The 18255-nt window shown below is 46.2% G+C and overlaps 1 protein-coding gene across 1 annotated transcript in view; it reads left to right on the top strand.

Moving 5' to 3' along the window:
• CENPC (centromere protein C) overlaps positions 1–18255 on the top strand; it is a 36767-nt gene that overhangs the window by 8500 nt on the left and 10012 nt on the right. The window contains exons 7-13 of the mRNA XM_048511282.1: positions 3554–4203; positions 6384–6422; positions 9055–9137; positions 11154–11261; positions 12204–12293; positions 17025–17117; positions 17745–17899. Of these exons, the coding sequence (XP_048367239.1) occupies positions 3554–4203; positions 6384–6422; positions 9055–9137; positions 11154–11261; positions 12204–12293; positions 17025–17117; positions 17745–17899 (1218 nt within the window). The remainder of the gene's footprint in view (positions 1–3553; positions 4204–6383; positions 6423–9054; positions 9138–11153; positions 11262–12203; positions 12294–17024; positions 17118–17744; positions 17900–18255) is intronic.

The following is an 18255-nucleotide window of genomic DNA, read 5'->3' as shown; positions in this document are numbered from 1 at the left end:
GACACAGCTTTAAACCCTGAAGCTTTGTATGATTTTTCTTTGGTTGCAGAATCTGATTGAGAAACGTTTGCAAACTCCTTGGCTTTATCTATGGGGAATCCAATTATTGTTTTCCAAAGGGTAGTTAAAAACATTGAGCCCCTTGTTCAAATACGCAGGCCTCACCTTGATGATCTTGAGTCCGCAACTTCATGGGCATCAACCCTTTAGGATATTTTTATCTTGTCTGATTACCTGAGTTTTTAAGAGGTTTTAATAGTCTCATTTGCATGTTATTGGCGAGGGGCTATTTTTGAGGTAAGGAAAAGAAGTTGCAGTTCTGTAATCAATAGCTGCCATTTATTTTTAGAGAGCTCTTCTTTCACTTCCTTTTATAGAAATGCCAATACCAAAACGACTTCAGAAATTCCTTTTGGTATCAGCCTTATTTAACTAAATTATTTTTAAAGAAAAATTTAACACATGTAAATCGAGGCTTGAAGATTTCCTATACATTTTTTGTTTCGACAGCAAGAATGAGCACTGTTTCCAGGCATGGAAGGTATTAAGGAAAATATTTGTACTTAGAACTTACTATAGAGTTGTCTGTATGATCAAAAGTCTGCAAGGTGATACATAAATGGATAGGTGAGCGATCAGTATGAATTCCGTGTGACTTTAAAACATTGTTTAGAAGAAGAAGAAGAGTTGACTTTTATAACTCACTTTTCTTAACCATAAGTAGTCTTAAAGCAGCTTACGAACTCCTTCTCTTCCCCTCCCCACAATAGACACCTTGTGAGGCAGTTGGGGCTGAGAGAATTTGGAGAGAACTGTGACTAGCCCAAGTTCACCTAGCAGTTTTCATGTGGAGGAGTGAGGAAACAAACCTGGTTCATCAGATTAGATTCTGCTGCTAATGTGGAGGAGTGGTGAATCCAGCTTGGTTCTCCAGATTAGAGTCCGCCACTCTTAACCATGACACCACACTGGCTCATAGTGTGAACATTAAACCACCTTAAGTCCTGGGGAGAAAAGTAGGCTGGTATTGTTAGATCTGACCGCAGCGTTTGATGTGGTCGACCACAACCTTTTGACCCACTGCCTGGCGGCTTCCGGGGTGTGGGGCACTGTCCTTCAATGGATTGTCTCGTTTCTCCGGGATCGGAATCAGCAAGTGTGGTGCGGGGACCAAGCCTCCTGGAAGTGCCCGCTTCATTGTGGAGTGCCTTAGGGGGCGCTATTATCCCCGCTGTTGTTTAACATCTATATGCGACCCCTTGCTCAGTTGGTACGGAGCTTTGGGCTGATCTGTCATCAGTATGCCGATGACACTCAGCTCATTCTGTTGATGGAGGGGGGAGCCAGCTCTACAGCATTGTTTGGAGGCGGTCGCTGGCTGGTTGCAGCAGAGCAGGTTAAAGCTGAACCCATTGAAAACGGAGATCCTTTGGCTTGGCCACAGGGGAGAGGTTGGGGATTTCCAGCTGCCGGTGTGGGAGGGGGTCTCATTGGCGCCAACCTCCGTACGCAGCCTGGGGGTCCACCTGGATTCGTCTCTTTCAGTGGAGACCCAGGTGGCCCATACGACCCAGGTTGCGTTTTTCCATCTTTGTCAGGCCCCTGCGGCTGGCTCCCTTCCTCTGCCACGTGGATTTAGTCCCTGTGATCCATGCAACGGTCACCTTGCGTTTGATCCAGAGGTTAAAGCTGGTCCAACATGCGGCGGCTCACGGGGGGCACCTTTCGTGATCATATTCAACCCGTGTTGCGTCACCTGCCTTGGCTTCCAGTTGAATTCCGAATCATCTTCAAGGTTAGGGTGTTGACCTTTAAGGCCTTATTTGGCCTGGGACCCTCGTACCTACGGGATCGCATTACCCCATATGTCCGTACTTGGCCTCTGTGCTCAGCAGAGGCTAATTTGCTGGTGGTTCCCGGCCCCTCAATGATGTGGCTGGCCTCCACTCGGGCCAGGGCCTTTATGGCCCTGGCCCCCTTGCCCTGAAATGGGAACACTCTCTTCCTCCCGGCTGTCTGGGCCCTGGGCGGGAATCTTGAAGTGATTTCGCTTATGGGGCCTGTAAGACCGAGTTGTTCCCCCGGGCGTTTAGAGTGCCCAGCCGCTGATAGTGCCCCCCCTTATTCTCCTGTGTTGGGGTCCCTTTACCATCTAAGGGCCCCCCCCCCCCCCCCCCCCCCCCGCTCTTTGGGAGGGTTTTAATAAGGGTTTTTATTGTTGGATGCCACTTATTGTATTGACCGCTGTGTTTTAATTTAATGGATTTTCGTTGTGTCTGTTGTAAAGTTCTGTTGTGCACTGCCCAGAGCCCTTCGGGGGTAGGGTGGTATATGAAACCCAATAATAAATGAAGAAAAAATTATACGACCAAGCCTTCTTAATAAATTCAAATGCAAAATTATCAATTCTCTTATATAAATGCACAGTTTGTCACGTAAATCAGCCTTTATGGCAGCAAGTGCAATGTCGCTATTTAAAGAGACATCCAGGAAACTACCACCTCCCCACCCCCACCCCGTTAACTCTAAGATCCATTTTTAGTAATTTAGGAAAGTACAAGATGAAGAAGGGAATGATAGATGAAGGGAATGCAGTGGACGTAGCATACCTGGATTTTAGTAAAGCTTTTGACAAAGTGCCCCATAATATTCTTCCAACTAAGTTAGTGAAATGTGGATGCTACTGTTAGATGGATTTGTAATTGGTTGACTGATCAAACTCATTAATGGCTCACCTTCATCCTGGAAAGAAGTGACTACTGGGGTGCCACAGGGTTCTGTCCTGAACCCAGTGATATTCAGTATTTTTATCAACGACTTGGATGATGGAATAGAGGACATGCTAATCAAATTTGCAGATGATATTAAATTAGGAGGGGTAGCTAATACGCCAGAGGGCATGGTCAGAATTCAAAATGACCTGGACAGATTAGAGAGCTGGGCCGAAACAAACAAAATGAGTTTCAGTAGAGATAAATGTAAGATACTACACTTAGGCAGGAAAAAAATGAAATGCACAGATATAGGATGGGTGACACCTGGCTTGACAACAGTACATTCGAAAGGGATCTGGGAGTCTTAGTAGACCATAAACTAAATGAGTCAGCAGTGTGATGTGGCGGCCAAGAAAGCCAATGCAATTCTGGGCTGTATCTGTTATTAATGAATAGATTTTATATTGGATTTTATACTTTTAATTTTTGTACAAATAGAATGCTATGTATTTATATGTATTCTGACTTTAAATTATTGTTTGGCCTTAAATTATTGGTTGGCCTAAAAACTTCTACTAGTACTACTCTGGGCTGTATCAATAGGAGTATAGTGTCTAGATCGAGGGATGTAATTGTAATTGCCAAAAGCACCTGGTCTGGTTACTGAGAGACAGACAGGAGCTCCTGATTGACGCTGACCTTTAGGTAAAGCCAACAACTTAAAAAGATTTCTTAGGTTATTATAATGTGGAAATTTATGCTGCTTTTTTCAGGTAATTTTTTGGAAATACTTGAGCTCATTTCCAGTGATGTGGGAATTTCTTTTCTTTTTGTCCCTTAGTTCAACTTCTCAGGTTCCGCCGTCTCCCTTTCCTTGGGATCCAGTAAGTTCAGAGTCAGAGAATGAGGACGAATTTTTGATAGCTGAATCATTTGGGGACCCCTTTACATCTTGGCTTTCGCAGCCCAAAAAGAACAGCCTACCCACAGAAAGGAGTTTACCTTCTCCACCTCTTGAAAGCAACCAGGCAACCCAAGAGCCCAGCATAGGTAATGAATGCGATAGGGATCAGAGTCCAGTCGTAGATCCAGGACTTTTCAAAGCAGTCACAGTCTGTTTTTCAAAGCAGTCACAGTCTGTTGGACCTCCAGCCCTGCAGTCGTCCACTGGTAAACAAGTTAAGAAAGCTAAGTGTCCAAAAAATGTGCCTTTGAAAAATCAGGCAGAAAGGAAAAGTTCTGTTAGAGACGTTGGGAGGAAACTTGGAGTGCTAATTTTGGAGGAGGATGTTGAAAGCAAAGCCAAAGAACTGGGTGATAAATGTGCTGGAATTCCTCCTGGAGACAGATTAATTCCTTCAGGGAAGAGGAGGGCACCTCTCAGTCCTGAAGACGAGTGTGGCAGAGCATCACCCCAAGAGGGATCATGTGAGGCAGAAAAAGCACTTTCATCCATGGAAGGGCAAAATAGCAGGACTCTTTCAGTGTGGTAAGCACATTCATGTTTTTTGATTATATGCCAATCTGAGTTGGTAAGCTGTTCACCATTTTTGTTGTTGTAGAAAATGGCTTGAATCCAGCAATCTGTTGATGTCAGGATCGTGGATCTTTCTCTTTCCCTTCCCCCAGAAAAGTGGACTCCTTGGACTGGCTGACCCACATGAATCACAGTGCTCATGGGCTGCAGGGTGGAACAAGGAAGAAGACCAAACTGGTAGATCTTGGTAGATCTTGCTCCTAATGTTTCACCTGCATCTGTGGCTGGTATCTTCAGAGGTGTATCACAGAGAGAAGTCTGTTATACCCTGTGTCCAGACTTCTCTCTGTGATACACCTCCGAAGATGCCAGCCACAGATGCAGGCGAAACGTTAGGAACAAGATCTACCAGACCACGGCCACACAGCCTGTAAAACCCACAACAACCAGTTGAATCTGGTTGTGAAAGCCTTCAACAATACTTTCAATTTTTTAAAATCTAGGGAGCCCAGATTCTCCCTTTAAATCCACTCCAAAGGGGGTGGATTTAAAGAGAGAACCTGGGGAAAATTGAGGGTGCCGGCCAGGAGAGCAATGTTTAAGCTAACAGTACCAAAATTTTAGGCCATCTTCAGGAGACTCTCCTGATGAAACCACCCAGGTTTAGTGAATTTTGGTTCAGGGGGTCCAAAGTTATGGACCCTCAAAAGGGTAACCCCATCTACCACTAGCTCCCATTGGAAACAATGGGGGATGGGGCACCCCTTTTGGAGGTCCATAACTTTGGACCCCCTGAACCAACCTTCACCAAACCTGGGTGGTATCAGCAGGAGACTCTCCCGATGAAACCACCCAGGTTTAGTGAAGTTTGATTCAGAGGGTCCAAAGTTATGGGTCCTCAAAATGGTAGCCCCATCTACTATTATCTCCCATTGGAAACAATGGAGGATGGGTTCACCCTCTTTGGGGGTCCATAACCTTGGACCCCCTGAACCAAACTTCACCAAACTTGGCTGGTATAATTAGGAGAGTCACCTGACGATAGCCTGACATTTTTGTGCCACTAGCCTAAAAACTAAAAAAGCCTAAAAACTGTGCCCCCTGCAAGCCAAAATTGAAAAAACAGTTAAAAATACAGAAAGCCACAAACGAACCTGCAATTTTTGCGCCCACCACAAGGTGGCGCCCAGGTCACTCATCCCCGGATGTCCCCATGGTAGCTACAACTCTGCCTGCACCTCCTCCACAGCCAGAGCAGGGCAAGTGTTCCTCTGCTCAATGCTGCAGCCCTGACCTAAGTGGCTGCTAATCTATGTGGGTCCTTTCGCCCCAGAAAACATCTGTCCCAGAGTTAGAAAGGAGCAAGAGGAGAAACTGGGAAAATCCGTGACCATCCAGTTGCCAGACCCTTTTCCCTGCAGGCTGGTCCTTTCTAGAAACAGGAGGCCAGGACGAGTCTCTTTCTCCAAGCAAGAGGCCAAGCCCTCCGTCCATCTAAATACTCTGGCCTCAGGATTGCATGAGACTTGTGCATTGAAACCTCTGCAAGCAGAGCAGTTCTTTGAAACACCTTCTGAAGTGTTTCCCACTCTTTCCTCACCATGCTCCCCATCCGCAGCTTCCTCCTGGCTCCTGCTTTTCCTTTTGGAAGGTTGGGCTGCAGTGAGTTCCCCACAGTTTTCCTTTTCTCTTAGATCAAGGTCGTGAGCACTTCCGACACCAGCCCTGAAATGTGAATGTGAAAGCTGTAGAGTGTTGACAGGTTTAATGTGGCGGAGCTTGTTCCGCCTGAGAATTTGCCCCACAGCAAATATAAGGGTGCACTGCAGCAGAAAAGGGGGGATGACATTCACTGCAAACAGACTGACTGCATCCTGTGCCCTTTCTGCCAAATATGCAGCTTGGCTTGGCACTGGTGGGGGACGGGCCTCCTCTCACTTGGAGGAGTAGCCAGGGAATGGGGGACCCTCCGTCAGTTGGGCAGGCAGACCTTGCAAGTGGAACTCGCCGGCTGGCTCTTTCTCATGGCTGTGAGAAAGTCATGAGCCAGCCGTTGCAGTGCCCCAAGTTCGAGGCCTCCGTGATGAGGGGTGGCGCTCGCCATGGGCACAAGAGGCTGTTGGTCAATGGGGTGTCCTAACTGGGATCCGTTACCAAACTGCAGCAAGTTTAACCTTGTGAATCTCTCTTAGGGGTTCTTCTGTGCGAGCTATAAGTGTGAACGACCTGAGGTGAGTGTCCTTCATCTAAGTAGATCATCTATTGGGCAGAAGGGTCTTTGATGTAGGACGAGAGATGTCGTCATCAGGATTGGCTTTATTCCTCAGATGTGTGTAACCACACTTTGCTTTTCAGTACACTGGGGGTTAGAGCTGGAGGTTTTTGATTGCAATTTTTGTCGTGACCCTTGAGTAGTATAGCTTGGGGGCACCACCAGGCAGATGGTGTGCAGGCATCCTAAGATCTAAAAACAAGCTTTTGGAAATGATGCTCACTAGAACTTGTTTCAAAGTGCACTGTTTCTTTGTAGTTGAACAACCTGAACACTTGATAGTTCATGTGCCATGAAGTAGCCCTATTGCTCCAGAAATTTGACTGTGTCAGCTGCCTACAATTGGATATCTGGCCACAACACTCCAGGCTAGAAAGCACAGCATGTTGATCAGCGTGAAGTGTTGAAATATAAGGAAAATATTATCTTTTTATAGCAAAGTTGTTGCAAGGGAGCAGCAGTGGCGTAGTGGTTAAGAGCAGGTGTACTCTAATCTGGAGGAACCGTGTTTGATTCCCCACTCTGTGGAGTTGTGGAGGCTTATCTGGGGAATTCAGATTAGCCTGTACACTCCCACACACACCAGCTGGGTGACCTTGGGCTAGTCCCAGCTCTTCTGAGCTCTCTCAGCCCCACATACCTCACAGGGTGTTTGTTGTGAGGGGGGAAGGGTAAGGAGTTTGAGTCTCCTATAGGAGAGAAAGCCCCTTTGAGTCTCCTATAGGAGAGAAAGGGGCGATATAAATCCAACTCTTCTTCTTCTTCATTGGCCATGCTGGCAGGCGCTGATGGGAGTTGTAGTCCATGAACATCTGGAGAGCCACAGGTTGCAGACCCCTGGACTAGCCCAAGGTCACCCACAGGAATGTAGGAGTGAGGAAACAAATATGATTCACTAGATAAAAGTTTGCCACTCATGTAGAGGAGTGGGGAATCAAATCCGGTTCTCCAGATTAGGGTTAGTCCAATTGCTGTAGTACATGTAAACAGCTGTTTAGCATTCATTTCACTCTGTTTCCTCTGACTTAGCCTTGTGGCAAGGAAAAGGTAAGTGTGGACGATCTTCAGTTTGAGACCTCAGCTGGTTGGGACTTAATCAGTATAAACAGCAGCGACAAATCAGTGGCCAAGTTGCTAACTGAAGGAGTGAGGTCTAGGTTACCTGGGGTCAATTTCTACTTGTTTATAGTGACCTGTTGTAGGCTACCATAGTTCTTGGCTGGAAAGGAATGAGGTGCGAGATAATGGATTTTGGAGATAGCTGTGTCCAAGTAAAATGTTTATAAGAAACATCTGTTCGGTTATTTAACATCTATATACGCCTTCTTGCTGAGTTAGTCCAGAGTTTCGGGCTGGAATGTCGTCAGTATGCTATGTCCCCTATAATTTGGCTAGGTGTGTGGAGGCCATGATTGAATGGTTTCAACAGAGCCAACTGGAACTAAATCCATTGAAGACTGTGGCTGGGTCGGGGTGGCGCAGATGCACATGGCCAGCTTCCGACTCCTGGTTGCGTGCAACTCACATCTGCCCCCACTGCCAAGAGTCTTGGAGAGATTCTGCCTACCTGTCTGTGGCAGCCCAGGTCACAAATGCAGCCTGCCCGGTGTCTCATCACCTGTGCCGGGCGTGCCTGCGGTGCTCCGTGCTAGGCTAGACTGGTGCCACTCATTCTGCACAAGGCTACCTCTGAGGCTGCTTTGAAGCTGGGGCAGAACGTGGTGGCACGAGTACGGATGGGGACGCCCCAGCAGGCACAGATCCTACCAGTGCCCTGCCAGCTGCATTGGCTCCAGGTGGAGTACTGAACCAGATTCAGAATGTTGGTGCTCAGAGCCCTTAAGAGTCTGGGGTCATCGTACCTGCAGGACTGATACACTCCCCAAAGAGCCTCACACTCAGGAAATAACAACCTCCTGGTGTTCCCAGAGCAGTCCGGCTGTCCTTGGCCAGGGCTTTTTCACCCCTGACCCCAGCCTGGGGGGATGCTCTGCTGAGTTAGAACAGTTCTGAGTTAGAACAGGGTCCTGCAGGACTTGGCACAGTTCTGCAGGGCTGTGCAGGGGAGTTTTGCCACCAGGCCTGTGGTTTTAAAACAACAGTGGCATTCTGTCGGCTTGTCTTCCCCTTTCCTTTCCCCTGTCTTTTACTGTTCCTATCCCCTTCCTTCTGAGTTTATCTTTTCTCTTTCCCCAAGCCAGTAAGAATGGGGTTGCAAGTATGGTCTTATTATCCTTTACCTTAGGATGCTGTGTTATGAAAGTGAATTTATATGATTTTAATGTATTTTTAAAACGTTTTATGATACCTTGAGCCCACAATAAATTAGGATAAATAATAAATAAATCAGTCTTTCATTGCATTGGAAGGCCAGCACTAAGGAACCTCTTCCTCTGAGGTTTTGCAAGGATAACTCTTGAATTAGGAATACATGTTTGTGGCAAAGGAACAGCGGCCCCACATGCTGGAGTCCCTTTCCATGTGTTCTAAGGTTCATCTCTGGTGAGTGGTGTCCATATGGAGGAATATGTGCTGCTTGTTGCTGTGTTGCCTTGTTTGATCTCCTCTAAACATGGGCCTCTTTTTGAAAGTGGTCCCGTCTGCAAGGCGAAGGAGACCATTCCCTGCTCAAAGAAAGCTTTGATTAGCAGCAACATGGAAGTTTCACTTTCAGGTAAGGTTACCTCTTTTTATTGTATGTTCTCATGGAAAGAGATTGATGAGGCCTTTCTATTATAAGCTGGTAAATGAATAAGTCTAATTCACATCCTGGAAATAAACCATTCTCTTTCTCTCCTCCAAGATTGAATCCAGAAGAGGCAGAGGAATGTCCAGACCCCACGATTCTGTCAAACATTTCCATTTTCAGTGTTTGCTAGCAATCAGTTTGTCTTCGCTAATGGTTACAAAGCTCCATTTTCTGGGTTGTGCAGAAGTAAATTTTAAGACCAGTGCACATTTTTAGAAAGGAAGACATGTTTAATTTTAGATTTTTAAAGATAACTTAGGATCAGGTCTGTCACTTAGAAAAATATTCTGACAATTTTGATGTTTTTATGAATAAATCAATAACTGATGCCCGAATTTCCCACAAAGTATTAATTTTGCATGCAGGATGCCTGTTCTGTTGCTTCCCACAATCAAATCTGATATGTTGAAACTGGAAGGGTTTTCAGGGTTTGAAATATTTTGCACATGATGAGGTGGCACAGGGCAAGAGGAGATGTTTGCCTCAGTTTTTTCCCTGAAAAAGAGAACAGGCTTATCTAGAGATAATAAGCACCCAAAAGCGTTCAGAGAATTTTAATGAGACCTTTGGCATCTCAAAGGAGTCAGCCCAGATTTGTCCCCGACAGATCCTACCAACGAACCTCATTTCCTTTGATGGGTTGATGACCTCACTGGATCAATGTTGTTTACCTAGATGTCAGGAAAAGCCTTTGACAGGGTGTTGTGATGTTTTCTTTTGACATGATGTTCTGATGGGTCAAGCGGAGGACTGCAGTTTGGACTCTAGGATAGGGAATTGACTAGAGAATCACAGTCAAAGAGTTGTCGCTGGCGCCATTCCACCTGATTGGAGGGAGGTGTCCAGTGGGGTGCCGCAGGGCTCAGTTCTGAGCCCCATACTTTTGAATACTTCTGTAAATGATCTGGAAGAGGGTTAGGAGAAACTACTCAAAATTGTCCCAGCACTGGAAGAAAATCGAGGCAGAGGAAAGGATTAACACAATTAAAACTGCAGGGGATGTGAGGGAGGGACGAATGGAGCAGGTAGAGAGGGAGGCTGGCTGGCTGGCTGAGGAAATGGGAAAGGTTTTTCCCACTCAGGCAACTGGGTGGAAAGAGTGATGGACTCCGTTCAGTGTAATTAGTGCCCAGGGACATACATCACGTCAGAAAGTCAAAACTTCAAATAAGAAAAGTAAGGTTGAAATATGGTTGCAGACACCATATATAGAAAGCCCTGGGCTCATGATTTATGGCAAGGGAACAAGCAGATTTAATAATGGAAGGGGCTCCTTGGATTGATACGAGGACCTGCAGCCCCTTTGCACTTCCCTCTCCCACAAATTCTGTCAATCATGTTTTTGAAAGAAAAGGCCAGCCTTGTTCTAAAAGGCATGTTTGGAAAATGTGGGTGGGCTACCAGTAATGGAGGGCTGCCACCTTAGTAGATTTTACTCCCTGTAGAATACACTTCATTGTCACTCGTAACTCCATTTCCTGTTCTGATTGCTGGTCTGTAAAGAAGCTCTAGCATTTTTACGTTGCTTTATGTGCAGTGTTTGAATGGAGGGAGAAGGAGTTAAAAGCACCTGAAATCTCTGTGTGGTTTAAAGTGCTGCTGTGATCGCCGTGGGGTGAGGCAGCCTCTAGAGGAAGCAGAAGTGGGCGTGGGTATTGTGCCTCATCTGGCTCTCATGCCAAACTGTGGGACACAGAATGGAGTGCAGATTTAGAAGTGGGCCTCTATGAAAGGGCTCTGTGACCTTTCTGTATCAGTTGGTTCAGGTCTATGACTGAAGAGGAAAACCCGTTTCTGGGACTGCAATTAGTTGGAGACCCCAGTGTGTGGAGCTTTTAGTTGAAATGTGTTACTAAGAAGTGGTCCTTAGCATGGCCTCTGTTTGTCTTTTTTGATGTCACAAGGATTTAACATATGTTGATCCACTTATTTCTTTCTTAGTGAGGCCACCTGATGATACAGCCAGTCTTCGTCGGAGCAGGCGGCTGCGGCTTAAACCTTTAGAGTACTGGCGTGGAGAGCGTGTGATGTATAATATGGACCCTTCAGGTATCAGAGAATGCATTCCTGTGTTATGTACATGAGACATCGGTTCTGCCTGACTGCCTAATGCAGTGCAACCTACACTTTGAAAAAGCATGTTAACAACCGAAAGCCCAGATCCTCCTTAAAGGCTAACAACATGTATTTCCATATGCACTTTTTGTTTGTGAGTCACTGCTCGCTTCTTCAGCTATGCATGGAAGTCCAGCTGAGAATCCTTTGTATGGGACCAGTCAATGGTGTACCGCTAATGGGGACATGGGGTGTACCATGTCACTGGGGCACGCTGTTCCGTCACATGGGGGGGGGCGCCACGTGCCAGCTGAGTTGCTCACCGCAGCCAAAGGCCAGCTCCTGCCCCCCCTTCCCTGCCGTGGCGCCCGCCCCAGCCACCCACTGCCAAACCCTCCCCCCGGTCTTTCTTCAGCGTTGAGGCTAAAACCAGCCTTCATGCCAGCAAAATGGAAAGTATGATAAAGCCACGTATGATGTCTCCCTCACAGCTGTGCCCGTCACTTGAAGCTTGTTTAGCTCCTGGTACCAAGCAAAGTTCTGTTTTGTCCAGGCTTTTGGCGTATATTCTTGTGTTTGGTTTTTCCTTCCACCTCTCATTTGTTGCAAGACACAAAATGTTTAACTGTTGCAGTTTTTTACTTCTGTGCTGGCTTTTAACGGCTTGTTGTAATGGTAGTGCCTTAATTTTATATAGAGAGATATACTTGTTTGGTTATTTTTATCTTGTCAGCCACCTCAAGAGCAATTAGCCGAGAGATGTGATAACATAAATAAGACAGCTTTTGCTCTCCGGTTCTATAGAGCCCAAAATGTTTGGTCAGTTGTTGCATATGTTGTTGTTGTTAATACTACGTTGTTGTGTTCTTCATTAACAAAAGTTTTTAGAGGTATTCATGCACAAGTGATTCTATAACATCTTTTTTTTTGTTTCAGGAGAGCTTGTAGCCAGTGGAATCATATCACCTAAAGAGAAGAGACCCTGTAAACTTAGGAGGATAAAAGAGCCTGGGAAGTCAGACATAGGTATGGAAATATCTGCATCTATTTGGAATTTCTCCTTTACTACTGCAAAGGTTTGAAATTATTCATTTGGAGTTAACTAATTTTGTAGAAAACAGCATAGTCAGTGTGCTGGCTGGGTGAGGCTGGTGTGCTGCCACAGCAACATGCAGTACTGAGGAGGCTCAGGGCTGGGCTGCTGGCAGTTCAACAGAGAATCAACTACAAGATTACCAAGTCTGTGGGAGAGGCCAAAGAGAAGGCTATCAAGCCAGGAATATGTACAGCAGCCAGGAGAATCCAGGAATCAAGGTCAGAAGCTGGTCCATTGTCAGTCAGGTCTGGAGACAGTAGTGGTATACAGACAAGGGCAGGTAGAATCCACTTTGCAACCACAACTGCAGTTCCCGCCCAAAGGCTTTTTATTCCCCAGAGCTACTTGCCTGGGACTTCTCCTGCAAAGACTCTCAGTCTTGCTGAGAGGTCCCTCTCCTTTGAGGCCACTCTCAATCTCTGTCTGCAGCGCTGACTTATATCTGGAGACCCAGAGCTGCTAGAATCTTCCTTAGCCCTGCTAATTAGCTCTGGGCCAGAAGCCTGTGCTGGTTCAGGCTCTGCTGATTCAGCTGGCATCTCTCTTCCTTGGACAAGCTGTCAGCTGCAGCAGGAGGGGCCGTGGCACTCAGTTGGATAGTCGGAGGTCCTCAATTTGCACATCTGCTTCTTTACTTTCCCTAGAGAAGAGACAAACAGCATAAAAGATCGACTAGAACAGCTGAATTGTCTATTTTGCAAATAAAGGATCTCTTTCCTTTTGTGGCACCTGATCCAGGCCGGGCTGTGAGGTTGAGCTGGGAAATAGCAAGTAGCTGCTTGGCTTCTGTGTGCCTCCTAAGCTCAGCTTGACTGCAGGGACAAGCCCGACTTGTCAAAAGAGCAGAGGTTTGTCCTTGAATCTGCTCTGAGAAGTGGACACACATTTTTGCTCGATATCCAGGGTAGCCAAGATTTGCTACCCATTGGCAATGCAATATGGTACAATGGGTCTCCTAACATGGGTATTCTAGTGAGGTGGCTTTGAGTCTGCCCTCAACTTGGGACTTCCAGTGGCCCTTTGGCACGCCTTTTGTAGAGAGCTGTGCGTGCATGAGTTGCAGTCGGATGTTTATCTGCATCCAGAAATGAATCCGTCTCTTCTCCTTCAGTGGGGCTGCAGTCATCCAGGCTGGTTAAGTCACGCTTCCTTTGTTCAGTCAGAGCTATGCAAATTTTGCGAGGGCTGCTGGATGAAAGGAGGCTGGAACTCTCCGGTATGAATAGCCCTGGTGTTCAAGACTTGTGCTATTGCCATGGCTACTAAAGTTTTGTAAAGATAATTACTCCAAAAATGATGAAGCAAGAAAGATTTTCTGCCTTACAAACATGGAGGAGGACAGGTCTTCTAGGCAGTCCAGAGGATCTTCTCAGGTCCTGGAAAAGGAAAAAGAAAATAAGGAAAAATCTTTCCATCCCGGCGACTCAGCGGGTGAATGAGCAGGCTCTCTGCAGTCCAGCACCAGCACCCAGCCAAATTGGCCACAGAAAACACCAGCCATGGCAAGGCCACAACCATCAGGCTCGGGGTGCTGAGGACATATCTCTGGTGAGTCTTCCGGGTTTTCTGACTGGCGAGGGTGTGGAGATGGCCTCACCCAGCAAGGACCAGGCCTAACTATTCCGCTGCCATCTTTCGGCTTTCAGCAGCCAGCAGCAGCGATGGGTGTGGGTTGCTTTCCCGTCCTTTTACTCCCCGGGCCTCGCCTAAGGCATCGACAGGGACAATGGTGGCCAGGATTGGCTCCTCTCGTCTGCACCAACACAACGGCAGAAATTAGCAGGAACTCATGTCTGCCCGGCTATCCCCCCACCCTGCAGAGAGAATTTTTGCCGCTTGGAGGAGCTCATGACTCATTCCTCCAGGGACGCAGTTCGCCATCAGCCTCCGGGGAGCAAAAGAGAGTAGAATGACGAGGCAGCTTCTTTTCCTTCCAATAAGGAGGGCAGAAATTTTTAAAAAGCTTTGGCCAAAAGACCAACCTGGTGGGTTCACAGGGCCTGGGACACGGGGGACTCTGTGCCAGTGAGATCATCTACTCTCGTGGGGTCTCACAGGGAAGAAAAGTGAATAATCTGCAAGGACTGAGACGCCCAGGATGACTCTACCACGCGGTTTCAGTGTGAACATTTTCAGAGGCTTCTGGAAAAAGTCATCACTAAGTTAAACTATCAGGCTACTGATGTAGACAAGCCAGCCCCAGCAACCTCCAGGCCAGACAGCAGGGGTTTCAAGCAGCCTGCTGAACTCATTGACGGATGTCCCTTCCCAGAGGCATTCAGTGAAGTCCTTAAGGAGGAGTAGGCTTTGCCAGGTGGAAGCAATAACCTGGTCTCCATTGCCAAAAGGTTTCTCAGAAAATGATGGAAGACCCCCAAGTTTCACTGCTGGATACACCAGTAGCAGCCTTGCGCCGTACGGGGCCATACGCTCCAGGGACAGGGACAGTGCCCTGCAAGAATCCTCTTGAAAGGACAAACAAGGTTGCCCTCAGAAGATCCCATGAAGCCGCCTCCCTTGCCGTCAGAGCATCTCCAGTGGTCTCCTAATGTCACAAGAGCCATTGTTATTTGGACAGATGATTTACTTCAAGACATTTCAGTGAACAGTTGCATCAAATGTTTCTGTTGCTGAAAACATCTATTTTTTCAAAGACTTGGACAAGTTGTTTAGAAGTAGTCAAACTGCTGCAGAATCACAGATTTTAACTGACAAGAACTTTTTTCCTAAATTGCACTACTGTAGTATTTGCTTCTATTGTTTGGGCCTTGTGGACTGTTAGGTCTCGAACCTGAAGCCAATAAACAGACTCTGGATTGTTGATCAGTAGCATTTATTGTTAAGTCTCAGAGCACCAAAACTTGGCAAAGCCAGTTCTGAAAAACCTGGCCTTTGCCATCCCCTTCATTCCCATGGTCAATCACCTCTCCTGTTTCCCAAAAAATGTGAAAAGGAGTTTGTGGAGCCAAGGCGCTCCAAGATCGGTGACAGATAGTTATAGAGAGCCAGCTGGCTTCCTGCCTAAACGGAATAATGGAAACAACACTGTTTCTCATGGGACCAGAGTGTCGGGGTGGGGGGCTAGTTATCTTCAAATTGTGTGAAGCCATAAAGTAAAGATCAAGAAAAGAATGCCCCAGATGGCAGTGGTAACATATAGCAGGCTGATTACATATATCTTGTAGCAGCATTGATTTGTAGTTACAAGCAGTTACATTAAGTTAGGAATGCACCTCAATCCAGGGGCGTACCTAGGCAAACTGGAGCCCTGGGCAAAACCTGAGTTTGATGCCCCTCCCCCATGGGCGGCCAACCTCTCCCACGGTAACCAAACAATGATTTTTTCCACCAGGTTGTTTCAAAGTCACAATCACATTATAGAACATGCCCCAACTCACAAATCTGAACACAGCAGAAATATTTTTTGAAAACATTTTCAAAATGCTTTCAAAATGTTTTATTACTGCTATGAAAACATTTTATGGTGTTGTATCCAGTCCCCCCAATTGGGGAAAACAGCATCACTTTCAATGTTATTTAAACAGGGGACCCCAGATTCTCCCTTTAAGGTGAATTTAAAAGGAGAATCTGGGCTCCCCAGTTTAAACAAGTGATGCTGGAATCCACCCACAAACAGTATGATTTTAAATGGTGTTTAAAACCAGGGAGCCCAGATTCTCCTTTTAAATCCCACCTTAAAGTGGGAGGAATCACAGGGGTCCCCAGACTGAAGCAACATATTGGAAAAGTGGATGTTGTTATTTGGGGTGGATTCTCCCCTACCTATGAAACAGAGCACTCACTTTTCAATGTTTACGAAACCGGGAACCTCAGGATTATCCCTTTAAATCCATGCCCGAAGGGATTGGATTTAATAATAATGATAGGTAATAATATGTAACCTCCTTTATTAGGCATACTTTGAGGAGAATAAAAAAGAAGAAAGAAAACAAGCATTTGGCAGGAAGGGGTTGGATTTAGGGAGGAGAATCTCTGGGGAAATTGGGGGAGGTGTCCTGCTGTCAGGGTGGTGCAATTATTAAAGATAGCAGCACCCAAAATTTCTTGAGTATCCTCTTATGAGACCCTACTGATTATTCACCCATAAGTTTGGTGAAGGATTTGGTTCAGTGATGGGTCCAAAGTTATGGACCCCTCAAAGGTGTAGCCCCTATCTCCTATTAGCTCGGCCATTGGAGAACAATGGGGGATGGGGGGTTACTTCCCTTTGGGAGTCCATAACTTTTGGACTCTCTAAAACCAGAGACCTCTTTCACCAAACCTCAGTGATATCATCAGGAGCCTCCCAAAGAATCCCTGAAATTTTGGTGCTGCTATAGCCTAAAACTGCACCTCCTTTGCGAGGCCAAAAAGCGAGGAAAAAAAAACACTAAAGGCATACACAAAAAATCCTTACAAACAAACCTCACAGCCCCTCATCCAAGGCTGCGCCCTGGGCAACTGCCCACTTTGCCCAATGGGAGGAACGCCTCTGCCTCAATCACCTAGACATGGACAGAAGACATATCCTTGTCCATAAAACAGCTAGCTCTTCAGTATTTCACCAGTCTTTGTCCATATCCACTTCCCTGTTTCTCTCCATGCTTGTGGAAATCACAGTTTCATGTCCAGTTTTCCTGATTGGGGCTTCTGTCTTGCAGAGAAAGTGCTGGAAAACACAAACACTACCTTAAAAGATGTCTTGGAGCCAGCTCTTGTGTTTGATGCAGCCTCAAAGCAAGAAGTTCTTCAAGGTAAGGGATGTGGGCTTTTTTAAAGGGTTGGTTTTCTCTTATATACCGTTCCTGGATCATTTGGAACCTGTGGTGACCATGCAGATAGATCCTTTTATGGCTTGCTGCAGTGTTCTTCTCCCAAATAATACAGTCCCCTCTTTCTAATCACAGTAGGAGCAGCAGTGGCGTAGTGATTAAGAGCAGGTGTGCTCTAATCTGGAGGAACCGGATTTGATTCCCCACTCTGCCGCCTGAGCTGTGGAGGCTTATCTGGGGAATTCAGATTAGCCTGTGCACTCCCACACATGCCAGCTGGGTGACCTTGGGCTAGTCACAGTTCTTCTGAGCTCTCTCAGCCCTACCCACCTCACTGGGTGTTTGTTATGAGGGGGAAGGGAAAGGAGTTTGTTAGGCCCTTTGAGTCTCCTTGCAGGAGAGAAAGGACAGATATAAATCCAACTCTTCTTCTTCTTCATCTTCTTCTTCTGTTGCCTGTGACATTCCCTTTTGGGGTGCTGCTGGATCTTTTGTGGCAACATGATAAAGTGGACGCTTGATCTATTGTGGGTAATTACTTGCTTGTCTAATCTGTATGTATGTCTGATCTAGAATACCTTGAATATTTGTTTTCCAATTTTGTAACAGAATGTGTAAGCAGCGGCCATTCGCATTTGCTTTTCTTCAGTAATGAAGACATGTCCATATATAAATATTTTTCTACTCCCCTGTTTTCTGCTGGCAAACTGATACTGAAGCCATTCAAAGAGAAGGGATCTCAATATTCCCCTGCAGATACATTGGTAAGTATGTAAGATGCCATACCCTTCTCAGCATATCTTGCAGTGTCAGCAAGTTCTTCTCATTGGTGTTTATATTCAAATAAGCATTTCACTCTTATAACAGTTCTGTTAGTGGTTGGGGGACCTCTGCAGGCTGGAAGCAATTACTTTTTTTTTATTTTTGCTTTGCCATATATTTGTGGTGCCGTGTGCAAAGGGCAGCAATTCTCATCCTATTTGCTTGAGAAATTTATTTTATTTAGGTTGAAATTATTAAAAAGTTCCCGAGTCTCCAAACCACCCCTGGTTCTATCTTCTTTCCTTGGTTCTTTCTAACTGGCTGATCCGGAGGGTTGCCCTGCTATGCGTTTATCAGT

This window comes from Sphaerodactylus townsendi, linkage group LG11, assembly GCF_021028975.2.
Source record: "Sphaerodactylus townsendi isolate TG3544 linkage group LG11, MPM_Stown_v2.3, whole genome shotgun sequence".
Taxonomy (NCBI): Eukaryota; Metazoa; Chordata; class Lepidosauria; order Squamata; family Sphaerodactylidae; genus Sphaerodactylus; species Sphaerodactylus townsendi.
The sequence above is the reverse complement of the archived record's forward strand: the minus strand, read 5'-3'. Positions and strand labels throughout refer to the sequence as shown.